Here is a 13,320-nt window from a genome sequence, read left to right as displayed (position 1 = left end):
TAGGCCCTCTCCCTACCCCCATACCAGGGGCTGCAAGGGAAATGGTGTAGGACAGAGGTGGGTAAACTATGGCCCGCGGGCCACATCTGGCCTGCGGGACCGTCCTGCCTGCCCCCCGAGCTCCTGACCCAGGAGGCTGTTCCCCCGCCCCCGCAGCCTCAGCTTACTTGCTCCGCCACCAGTGCAATGCTCTGGGCGGCGGCGCTGTGAGCTCCTGGGGGCAGGTCTTCACTACGGGGGGGTCGATTTAAGATACGCAAATTCAGCTACTCGAATAGCGTAGCTGAATTCGACGTATCGCAGCCGACTTACCCCGCTGTAGGGACGGCGGCAAAATCGACCTCTGCGGCTTCCCGTCGACAGCGCTTACTTCCACCTCCGCTGGTGGAGTAAGAGCGTCGATTCGGGGATCAATTGTCGCATCCCGATGGGACGCGATAAATCGATCCCCGAGAGGTTGATTTCTACCCGCCGATTCAGGCGGGTAGTGTAGACCTAGCCTAAGGCAGCGCAGCTGCAGAGCCCGGCCTGACCCGGTCTCTGTGCTGCGTGGTGGCGGTGGTGGCGTGGCCCGGCTCTAGCCGGGCGGTGCGGCTGTAGCGCCGCCACCAGCCACCGGTGCTCCAGGCAGCGTGGTAAGGGGGCACGGAGCAGAGGGGGTTGGATAGAGGGCAGGGGAGTTCGGGGTGGTGGTCAGGGGGCGGGGGTGTGGATAGGGGTTGGGGCGGTCAGGGGGGGAACAGGGAGTTGAATGGGGACAGGAGTCCTGGGGGGGCAGTCAGGAAGGAGGGGGGGTTGGATGGGGCAGCTGGGGGCAGTCAAGGGCAGGGGTTCTGGGGGCAGTCTGGGGACAGGGAGAAGGGTGTGTGTGGATGGGGCAGGGGTCCCGGGGGGAGGCGGGGACAGATAGGAGGTGGGGACCGGGCCACGACCCCCTCCCCTAACTGGCCCTCCATACAATTTACGAAACCCGATGCGGCCCTCCGGCCAAAAAGTTTGCCCGTCCCTGGTGTAGGAGCTAGATATGGCATCTCTGTGCTTCCTGAAGACTCCCGAATGCCAGGATAATCCTCAAAGAAAGATCTGAGGGCTTCTGCAGAAGCTGAGTGGGGCTCTGGTTTGAGCCCATTATGTATGTTCCAACTTAGCTCTGAAAATAATACCATAATGAAATGAAATGAAATGAAATGAGTGTACATCTCTCTCTCTGGTACTATACAGACAGTATTGTGAAGGAATGGCGCTAAATGTTTTGACAGCCAGGGTGGAAAAGATTCTTAGCACCACTCTTCTGGAGCAGCTGATAAAAAAAACAACAACCCAAATACAATTCCTCCCCCTTCCCCGCCCCCAAAAAACCCTCAAAAACCACAGGGCCAGCCAATCAGTGAAGCAAACACAAACAAACAAAAAATGGCCAAGCGGCACAGCGGTATGACCCCCCCACCACTATAACCAGCCCTGGTATTGTGCAGACCTAACTCCAAAGGTCAACAGTACACTGGTTTATATAGAAATGGCTAGAATTTTAAGCCACATCTATCTTGACTTTGCAACCAAGTCTAACAACATATGTTCAAAGAGGACTTAGACTCGGTTTAAGCTAAACAGTGTTCTAATATGATTGGCTGGCCAATGCTGACAGAGTCAAAACATGTTCTAGAATAGGCTCTAGGCTTTTAATTTACCTAATCAAGCTGCTAACTTCAAATGCATTTGGAATGTACAAGACACACACCCTACAACATTACTGCCAAGATTCTGCAGGTAGAATACAATGTACTCTCATTGTTCAGTCCTCCTGTGAGACCTTCAGTGGCTGATATACAGGATGTCCTTTCACTCTAAAATTTGTATTTTTAATTCTCTCTATTGCTAGTGAGGACCTGATTTTCAGAGATGGCCTTCGTTTTTGTGGGCACAATTTTGCACCTGCAAACAATTACATTAGTACTTCTGAATTGCTGAATCAATTAATAGGGAGAAATCTACCTCTTTACCTCCACATATCAGACAGTCGTAGATCTGACTACTAATTTTGCATCCATAATTCAAATGCAAACATCAAAATGCAGGTGCAATTATTTGTGGATGCAAAACTGCACCAAAAGAAATAGAAGCTGAGTTGAAGCCTCAGTGCCGAATCAAGACCTCTAAAATTAAAAAAGTGGCTTAGTCCCCTCACTGTAGGAAAGCCAGCAAAATTTAAAAACTTACCAAAAAATCAGTGTTTCTAGAAAGGAGATTCCAACATTTGATGCACCAACCACCACAATTCTAGCATTGACAGACACTTTAGGCTCTAGCGTCAGCTTTCGATTTATGTGGTTCAAAGCATAGCTTAACTGTAAAAGAAACCAAAAACAAGACATATATACATATGTACAAACCTAGGAGAAACCAGCTAAGAATCATTAGAACATTAGTAATGCATTATCTTCCATTTTTCTAAAACTATTGTTATGGCTTATCCACATGACCAACATTATGAATTGCCCCAGGCATACCACAAATCAACCTAGTGGCTGAACACTGCTGAGTAAGTATGCACATGTTTAACATGCTACAGAAAAGTTCTAGAACTTAATGTTCCAACTTCTCTTGGAGAAGAGGTTATGGAGTATTTGCTGGAGGTTAGAGACTGAACTTTGAGAGTTTTCTATAATTTATTAACATTCACCAAGCACCTAGGAGCATATGTTCATATAATCTTTTCATTATTTTTATGCTTTCTGGAGCTGTTGTTTTAGATTTTACCTTTTTTTAATTCATGGGAATATCTTTACCTGAAACATAAATTTAATATAGTTTTAATGTTTTGGATTTTTCTGTGTTCAAGCAGCACACTGAGAAATGGCTTCTAAAATCATTTTTCCAAATAAAGAAAATTTAGACTGAGGGCTAGATCCTCAGCTGGCAGAAATCAGCTCATCTTCACTGATTTCAAGGGAGCTATGCCAATTTACACCAACTGAAGATCTGGTCAGTAGACTTTAAATAATTAATTCATAGTTTCTCATGTTCCCTTCTTCCTAAAGTATACACTGATTGAGACAGTAAAACTTGGTATAGTCATCTTTACTGGTATCCTTTGGTTTCTCTAACCAATAGAGGGCGCCAGAAAATATGTGAGAGAGGAGTCAAGAGATAATAATGCATTTGACAGAAAATCTCTGCAATGTGCTATGTGCTATATAGAGTTTTCAGTTTTCTCATGGAAAGCAGAGAGGCTGTTTCCATTTTGAAGCATTACACACTTTGCATTTTAGTTATTGCTTTGGGTTGCACAAACTTCACATGTCACAGAATGCATAATTGTAAATTCACATGTGCATTGAAGGGAGAAATAGGAATCAGAACTACTTTTATTATTCATCAGACACTCTTCTCTTGCTCTACATTTCTGCAGACACACTTATTCAGGATGCAATCTAAAACTTCTAACAGGTTTCCTTCTATTACCTCTAGGAGACAAGTGGGGAAAAATAACATTTATTCTTCGAAATAAATTATTCTTACAAAGATTTCTATGGATTTAGATTAGAGAATTTTTCTCTTTATATAAATTAGTTGACACAATAGCTTGATGTGTTAAAAATCAAGCCTCAACAAACAAGGTGACTTTAAAGAGGCTGGCCATGCCAGGAACTACAAACATGTGAAAGGTTTGGAAAAATCTTTTGTACCACACAAGGGTATTTTATAATCTTTGAAATCCAGAGATAAATGTATGTTAAATTCATGTTTTTGCCCTTCCACTTTTTTTTTTTTACTGCCAGATAAATGTTCCTCCAACTGTATTTTTTTATGGTACAATGATGACATCCAGTGGCCAGTTAGTTTAATCTCAATTATGGGATTTCCCTAAGAATATTCCAGAAGATATTCTAGGAAGTTTGCTCGAATCCTAATCAGAATAGTAATCACCACAGATGTCAAACGTATCAAATCTAGCACAACTTCCTATGATTCCAAACTGTTTAGCTGCTATCCATGTTTAGAGAAATGATCTGATTTATAAGGACTTGACTATGAAGAAGACTGCCACACAGTCAGAACTTTTGATTTACTGAGTATTTCACAAATTTCTGCTTACCATTTTAAACAATTTAACTCAAAAAGAGTAATATTTCACCTACTTAGACATTTGTTTTAGCAAGATTTGTTATAATAAACTCCATGTTTAAGGGAAATGATTTTATGAAAATGAAAATATATAATGTTTCAACATTTCAGAAGTTTGAATGCATTTATAATGTGACAAAAAGTGAAAATCTTTTGAAAGGAAATTCGAGAAAACAGGAAACAAAGTTCAAATTATTAGTGGAATGTCTTTACAGCAGAGTTTTGTTTTAAAAAAATAAAATGTGCATATTTATACCTTTCTGCAATATGAAAAATGTAATATTTCAGGGTCCAACCCAGCAAGTGCTCCACACGGAACTCCCACCGGACTTCAGTGGTTCTACACATGGGCGACTGCAGTCAGGGCCTTGGACTGTAAATTGCAACTGCTACGATTCCTGATCAGGAACCCCTTGACTCTTTAAATATACTTTAAGCGACTCTGTGAACTTGAAATCTGGTCAGTTTCAAAAAAATGAATTAAAGGTAGCTTCAGGTATTACATCTATGAGTCACTCTGACAATTTTTGTGGTTGTACAATCACATTTTTAAAAACAGTTTCCTCTCACTTTTTGCTTTGTGAAAGACCCAGACAAACAAGGGAAACTCACTAAGGCTAGGTCTACACTACCCGCCTGAATCGGCGGGTAGAAATCGACCTCTTGGGGATTGATTTATCGCATCCCGTCGGGACGCGACAATCGATCCCCAAATCGACGCTCTTACTCCACCAGCGGAGGTGGGAGTAAGCGCCGTCGACGGGAAGCCGCGGAGGTCGATTTTGCCGCCGTCCTCACAGCGGGGTAAGTCGGCTGCGATACGTCGAATTCAGCTACGCTATTCACGTAGCTGAATTTGCGTATCTTAAATCAACTCCCCCCTGTAGTGTAGATGTAGCCTAAGGTTCTACTATCAGATAGGGGCAGATCCTCAGCGGTGATAACTGTCACAACTCCACTGAAGTCAATGGAGCTATGACAATTATGAGCTATGACAATCTGACGATCTGCCCCCTGATAAGTAGCCCCATTTATTCTGATGGGAATGCTCACATATTTAAAGTTAAGCGCATATTAAGGTATTTGTAGGGATTGAGGCCTAATTAATAATAGAGGCGAGAATCAGCTGAACGATCTATTCAGAACATGTTGTCAGATGCACAAAGTAAACAAAATGAAAAAATAGAGAAAAACATTCTTCTAACCTCATTCAGCTGTTACTTTAGGTGTTATTTTTACTAATAGTGGGGGTGGGGGGTGTTTCAGGCTATGAATTAAAACTATGAATTTTAAGTTGGTGGTGTTCCTTTAGTTATTTGAACCAACAGTTGCATTATATAGCAGTGTGACCTAGTGAATAGAGCACTGGACTGGGATTCAGGACACCTGGGTTCTATTTCCAACTCTACCACTGGTCTACAGATGACCTTGGGCAGACCACAGCGCCACTCTGTGCCTCAGTTTCCCCTTCTGTAAAATGGGAATAATGATTCTGACCCCCTTTGTGAAGTACTTGAGACCTACTGATGAAAAGCGTTACATAAGAGCTAGGTATTATTGCAACAAAAAGTTTAAAGCAATAAACATATAAATGGTGATTAAAACTGCTTTTCAATTTTCATCATCTACATTTTTTCACCCAAAATACTGTTTGGATGTTCTAATACACATGCTTCTCACACTTAAAGTACTTTGTCCCATATCTTCAAAGGCATTTAGGCACCTACTCCCATGGGACTTAGGCACCTAAATAGTTTTGATAATCTAGATCTTTCTGACTTGCAGACAATGTTAGAGAGCGGGGGTGAAATCCTGGCTCCAATGAAGTCAGTAGTTTTGTCATTTACTTCAACGAGGCCAATATTTCACCCCAGTTTGGGAGGGCCTGGATGTTACACACCACTGTACTTTCTGTTACATTGAAATTAAAAAGGTCAGGCCTGAGAATGGTCTATGCAGGACTGTACCATTTTAGAATAATTCTATGGTCCGCAGAACGCTGGGAATAAGCTAGGCATGCTTGTGTGTGCAGTGAGTTATCTGTGCTTTGCAAGCATGGACAGTGGAAGGCTTTCTCCAATGTGAGTCACTGATCATTGATTGAGCAGCAGTTTTCTAAAAAGCATTGCCTTCTGGGGGAAATGATGAGAAACGTATTTACTGAAATGTGGCTTTTAAACAAAACTAATAAGGTGGTAAAAAGCACATGAGGACATGAGAAACTTCTGCAAATGTATCCAATCAACCAACACAACGAGATAGGAATGTCAGCAGCTAATGAGATCAAAACCCAACATGCCTTACAGCAAGGCCTAAATTCAAATGTTCTCTTCCACAACAGTGCTGTTATTTTCAAAAAAATGTAGCCCAACAACGAAATATAAAGCAGTAATGCAATTTGCTGGGGAAGAGTTGTACCTAATTTGTGAAATGGCTCCTGTATCAATGATACAAAGGCAGCATATGAGCACAATATTACCGTTTTTGTTCACCACACAATAGACCCAACACCAACATCTGTCGTGCTTCAGAAACACCTTTCTAACGCTAAGCTAACGGCCCCAGGGAGTTCGGAATTAGGTGAATTGGTCCCAGAATACCACCCTGTTTTAACAAAACGTCAGGACAAATGACTACATATGTTCGTGTACTAGGGTCTAGAAATCCCATACTGAGCATAGATAGAGGGAGGAGGAGAGCCTCTCTTGTTTACAAGCAAGCAGCTTGATCACACCCCCGCGCGGCTGTCAGAGCTGCCAATCATGGAGGCAGGCACCCACAGCTGCAGCCAATAGAGAAAACAAAGCCTGCTATAAAGGGGAGAGTCCAGTGAAGGAGGAGGAGACAGAAAGACCTGGGACAGCAAAGGGTGACAGCCCTGTATCAGGCTGCTTCCAATAAAACAGACAGGAGCCTGAAGCACATTGCTAGCCCTAAAATTGAAGGGCTGCTAGATGTAATTGGAGGTCAGGGTCCACAAACTCCCCTGACAGGACAAACTCAGTCAGGAGAAGCAGAGATCTCTTGAAAGATCATACCAGGGAGCAGTTACAACGTGGTACCAAAAGTGGGGTTGCAGTTAACCATCCATGCAGACATGGGAAACCAAAAAACCCAAAATTAAACAGAACAAAACTTCCCTCCTTTCCCCTCTCCCCCCGCATATATATACAAGAGAACTATGGAGGTGAATCAGCGACTGCAATGGCTGGCTGACTCACAAGCACAACAAGAGAGACAACAACAGCTGTTTGAATAGATGGCAGCCCATCAGCAACAGTTGTTACAAAGGGTGGCAGAACTGGTGCCGGCTCCTACCCCTCAGAGTTCCAGTCCTACAGAGACTACATCCCCCACAACTCAGGGAACCACTCCAACCCTGCTGCTCCCCAAGATGACGACAGATGATGACCCAGAATCGTTCCTGGTAACCTTTGAGAGGATAGCCATGGGTTCCCACTGGCCTCCATCCCAGTGGGCAATCCAGCTCGTCCCACTCCTCAGCAGGAAAGCCCAGGCAGCATTCAGGGGGCTTGATGACATGGTGACCCAGGACTATGAGCAAGTCAAGGCAGCCATATTGGACAGGTCAGACATAGATGAAGAGACCTAGCACCACTGTTTTTGCCACAAGCACTACCCCCACCTCCAAGGCATGACCATGGACGATCGCCCAAAGACTTGAGGACTTCTGCTGGTGCTGGCTAAAGCCAGAGTCTTGGACAGGACCCCAGATAGGAGAACTCATAGTTATGGAGCAGTTCATACAGATTCTTCCACCTGCTGGCCAAGACTAGGTTTGTAAATCCCAACTGGTAACCCTAGTGGAGGCCATCTACTTCATGGAGAACGATATGGCTGCTCAAGCCATTTGGGGACCCTCATCAGAGGAAATAACTGCTCCAGACACATTGGAGAAGGAAATGGCTGAGAATTCCAGACTGGTGGCTCCTCGTGGGTAAACATCAAGAAAACATAGATAGCTGACTAGTTGATGGACAGGATGGGGGTAGTCAAACACCTCAAGGTCCGTGGGTAAGACTTCCCTGCAACAGTAGGCCCACACCTTTAAGTGTTCCACCAACGCCTCGCCCCATGCATCTGCAGAAACAAGGACCCAGTGAAATTCAGAAAGAGGGTAACCCAGCCATTAGAAAATAAGGAAGACACAACAGCCTGTTACTCCTGTAGACAACAGGACATAGATTTCATGACTGTCCCCACATGGAGTGTAACTTTGGACAGGTCTTGACCAGAGAGGATAGGGCCTGGAAGAAAAGCCCAGGGAAACTCACAATCCTAGTGAAAATAGAGGGTCAAAAGACACTGGTCCTTGTGGACTCGGGCTGTGATCAGACATTTATCCAGGAATGGATAGCTGAAGCAGTAGGGAGACTCGAGAAATGGGAAAACCCCATTACATGTATCCACGGAGATATTTTACGGTATCCCAGCATGACAATAAGACTGACTGTTGATGAGAGTATGCATGTCTCCAGACCTCTCCACCCTGTAATATTAGGTCAAGACTGGCCATATTTCCCAGAGCTCTTGCAGAAGCTTCCCTTAACACAGGAGCCTGAGAAAGACATCTCAGAAGAGATGTTAGGGATCTTGTTCCCTTTTAAGGATCCTGACCTTCTTACCTCCTGGCCTAAGGGAAAAAAATCCTGGAAAGAAAAATGGATAGCAAGGAAAGAGTGGAGAGAGGTAAGAGAAACAATCCCTTCCATAGCATAATAGAGACTACAGACACTGGAGTGATGCTGGTGGGACAGAAGACCCCAGAGAAGGGCCACCCGTGGGCCCAAACACAACACCCCCTCCACAACCGAACCTGGAGAAGCTAACCAGACTCTTGGATTTCTGTGTGGAGCACAGGAAATGACAAGACTTTGAGCCAAGCCTTTGAACAAGTAGTCACGATAGATGATGAAGAGGTGGATCCCTAAATGCATGGCAGTATTTCCATTTTGCCCTTAAGGCAGACTTCTTGTTATATCTCGTAGACCAAGACAAGCAGACACAAGAGATAAGAACAACTGCTACAACCTTGGGTATATCACTGAGAATTTCTGCATCTGGCATATGCAACCCAATGTGTGGGACATCTTGGGAAGGACAAGACGCAGTCTAGAATCCTTGTCTGGTACTTTTGTCCAGGAGTCTTTAAGGAAGTCAAGAATTTCTGTGCATCATGTCCTGAATGCCAATCTTAACGGCCCCTAAGGAAATCCTGCAGGCACCACTAGTACCCTTCCCCTTGGTGGGGACTCCCTTTGAAAGAACAGGAATTGACCTGATAGGCCCCCTAGAGAAGAGCGTCTCTGGACATCAGCTTATACTTTTTACTATAGATCATGCCACCAGACAGCCGCAAGCCATGCCACTCTGGACTACAAATGACAAGACTATTGCTAATGAGCTGCTGAAGGTCTCTGTAGGGGTAGGAGTTCCCAAAGACAAATTTCATATCCCGTCTGGTGAAAGAAGTATGGGAATTATTAAAGCATTACACACATCTGTGTACCACCTGCAGACAGACTGCCTTGTAGATTCGATCAGACACTCAAGAGGATGCTCCACAAATTCATTTCTCGGGATCCTCAACATGGGATTAACAATTCCCAGCCTTCCTCTTCAACATTAGAAAAATGCCCCAAGCCTCAACACTGAGAGATAAAAACATGTTGTAAAGTTACATGACAGGTTGGCCGCTATGGGAGAACATGCTAGAGAAAATTCTCAAGGAAGCACAGGAACAACAACAGTAGAATAAAGGGACATGGATGTGCGTGTTTCAACTGGGCGACAGAGTCCTGTTACTTCTTCCAAGATCAGAAGTTAATGGCTAAGTGGCAAGGCCCTTGTGAGGTGATAAAGTGGGGCCCTAGAAAGCCAGGAAAAATCTTTTCATCACACCATATCCTGAGGAACTGGACCAAGTTAATGACTGCCTAAAGAAAGCTCAGTACCCCTCCCAAAGAACCTAAACCATAAGCAAAAGGAACAGGTGCTCCAATGGTGACTGCTTTCCCACAGGTAGTTTCAGCTCTCCTCAGGGAGATGTTCTCGGCACACTGCATTAATACAAAATCAAGAACAGTAATACAGGAAGGGCTGTGACCAATTCCCAACAAATTAAGGGGGGGGGCACTGAGAAAGAGATCAGAATCATGTTTGAACTTGGGGTGCTAGAAGAATCCCAGAATGACTGGAGGAGACCGATTTTTGCTGGTCCCAGAGCCAGATGGCTCGTTACGTTTTTGTACAGATTTCAGAAAAGTGAACACAGTTTCTAAATTTGATGCCTACCCCATGCCATGAGTGGATGGACTCTTACACCAACTGCAAGAAGCCCGCTTTGGATTTGACAAAGGGGTATTGGCAGATCCCCTTAGCACCGGATTCCCAGGAGAAGGCGGCTTTTTCTATGCCGCTTGACCCATTTCATTTTAAGACCACGCCCTTTGGGTTACATGGGGTGGCGACCATTTTTTTAACATTGATGGACCAATTACTCCAACTGCGGAGTCAATAAGTGGTGGCATACTTGGACGATGTAGTTATCTATAGCAAGGACTGGGACTCCCATCTGGACAAAGTAGCCACCATTCTCCGATCACTGAGAGAAGCTGGGTTAGCTGCAAATCCTATTAAATGTACAATAGTAAAGGAAGAAGCCGGTTACCTGGAACACAGAGTCAGCGGAGGACAAGTCCGCCCCTTGGTGGATAAAGATCATGCCTTACAGGCATACAAGATCCCCATGACCAAAAGGCAAATGCTTGCCTTCCTAGGCTCACCTGGTTACTACCGCCACTGGTTCATACCCCAATCCACCACCATAGCAGTCCTGCTAATTGACAATGCTGCCCCAAGACAGATGCTATGGTCACCAACCCGCAAAAGTGCCTTTCAAAAACTCAAAACCATGCTCTGCAGACACCCAGTGCCTTATAGCCTGAACTTCGAAAAAGAACTTGTACTACAAACAGGTGCATTGGAGGTAGGACTGGGGCAGTCTGTTCTCAAGACGTAAATGGAGAATACCACCCAATAGTATATATCAGCTGGAAACACTTCCCCTGTGAAAAAGTACACTCAGTGATAGAAAAAGAGTGTTTGGCTGCCAACTGAGCCTGTGGTACTACATCCTAGGAAATGAGCTGGCACTAGTTACTGATCATGCTCCCTTATGCTGGCTAAATGTGATGAAAGAGACAAAGCTGAGGATCATGAGATGGTACCTGTCACTACAACTATAGGCCTCTGAGATACAGCACCAGGCAGGAAGCTTGTATCGTAATGCCAATTTTCTGTCCAGGGAAGTAGCCTACGTCAGCCCAGGCCAGGCCTTGGCTTTGCAGGGGAGGATATGTAATGGGGTCCACAAACCCCATACTGAGCATAGATAGAGAGGGGAAGAGAGCCTTTTCTGTTTACAAGCAAACAGCGTGATCACACCCCCATGCAGCAGCCAGAGCTGCCAATCTTGGAGGCAGGCACCCACAGCTGCAACCAACAGAGAAAACAAGACCTGCTATAAAGGGGAGAGTAGAGAAGAGGAGAAGACAGAAAGGCCTGGGACAGCAAAGGGATGACAGCCCTTCATCAGACTGCTTCTAAGAAAACAGCCAGAAGCCCAAAGCAGACTGCCAGCCCTAAAATTGAAGGACTGCTAGACGTAATGTAAGGGCTGCTAGGTGAGGGTCCAGGAACTGCTATGACCAAGAGCAAATTAAGGAGGATCAGTCAGAAGAAGCAGAGACCCCTCGAAAGATTATATCACGAGACGGTGAAGTTCCCCAGAGGAACAACCAGATATCACCTTAGATAGGTCAAGAGTGAGCTCCAACTTGTTTATTTTTGTATCCATTTGTTAAATAAAACAGCAACCATTAACTACAGTAAGGCACAGAACAATTATTACCACTATTAGAAAAGGAATATGCAGCTCAGAAGTAACATTTTCTTTTATTAGGATGGGGTTTTTGTATTTTTTCTACTACTCTTGTCCCTGAAAGCATCTACTACTGTACCATCTGTCACGTTGCTTCCACCTGGGAGGGCAGAGTGCCTATCTGCTGCTTCAGTTGCAACTGCTGACAAAGGTGACTTTTCTTGATTGAACTGTGTGGGGGTTGTTTTTGCATGTGGACAGCCAATTCCATCCAGTTAGAAGACGGCATACTTCACCTCCATTAAAAATGCTTGCTCAACTTGCACTGTACTCAAGTGAAAATGCAAATCCTGTCTGTAAATCATGTCTCAGGCTCATGGACTCACAGCACAACATATGCCTGAGCAGGCAACTTCTACAGTATTAAACATTTTTCCCTCTCACGTAGATACCATCAATGAAAATGGTTTGCCTTCTGCTTTTCTGATATAATCTGATTTGCTTTTGGGGCCATATTTTCAAAGCAGGATGTGATAAGTGCACCAGCAAACATCATCCCATTTTGTGTGTGCCAAATCCCATGCTTGGCCAAATAGAGTAGATAGGTATGCTTGTGAACATGAGGGGCTTGGGAAGCAGACTCAGGGGGAAGTGTTTTAACAGGTGCACCATCTATTGGCCCGGCTTTTAAAATTTGACCCATGGTATATTTAGAATATGCCTAAAAACATTTTTCCCGAAAGAATATTTATTTTGGACCACATTACATCTTAATTTAAACAGATTAAACAATGAAAAACATGTTAAAATTGTAGACAATTTAGACGAAGCATATGAACCAGCACAAAAATGAAAAGGTGGGGAGTAAACATTGGGATAGATGATTTTGTTGCTTTGTTGTAAAAGGAAATTGTGGGGCTTTTTGAATCAGATACTAAGAAACACATCCTAGTAAACAATGAAATAATGTACCAAGGGACAGTTTTATGGCACAGTCACTAGAATTGTCCAAGAGAAGACTAGATACAACAAAACTTAAGGATTTAAGGCTTGATCCGTAAGGTGCTAAGCACTCTGGCCTGATCCAGCAAAAAGCATTTTAGCACTTGCTTAAGTTTAAGCACCTGAGTAGTCCCATTGAATCCAGTGGTATTGCTCAGGTACTTATAGTTAACGTGTTTGAATGCTTTGTTGGATCAGGGCTAGAGTGTTCAGTATCTTGCTGGACTGAGTCCTGAGTGTGAAGTAAAATCTGAATTATTAAAAGAGGCTGCAGTAGATGACCTATGAGG

The 13,320-nt window shown here is 44.2% G+C and overlaps 1 protein-coding gene across 3 annotated transcripts in view; it reads right to left on the bottom strand.

The window, feature by feature from the left end:
* The window catches only part of CFAP61 (cilia and flagella associated protein 61), a 194,932-nt gene that overhangs the window by 101,676 nt on the left and 79,936 nt on the right, over positions 1 to 13,320 (bottom strand). For all 3 annotated transcript variants that reach the window (XM_008173983.4, XM_024110661.3, XM_065589825.1), the window contains one exon: positions 2,218 to 2,345. In XM_008173983.4, coding sequence (XP_008172205.2) covers positions 2,218 to 2,345 — 128 coding nt within the window. The remainder of the gene's footprint in view (positions 1 to 2,217; positions 2,346 to 13,320) is intronic.

This window comes from Chrysemys picta, chromosome 3 (genome assembly GCF_011386835.1).
Source record: "Chrysemys picta bellii isolate R12L10 chromosome 3, ASM1138683v2, whole genome shotgun sequence".
Lineage (NCBI taxonomy): Eukaryota > Metazoa > Chordata > Testudines > Emydidae > Chrysemys > Chrysemys picta.
Note: the sequence above shows the minus strand (reverse complement) of the source record. Positions and strands in the feature narration are given on the sequence as shown.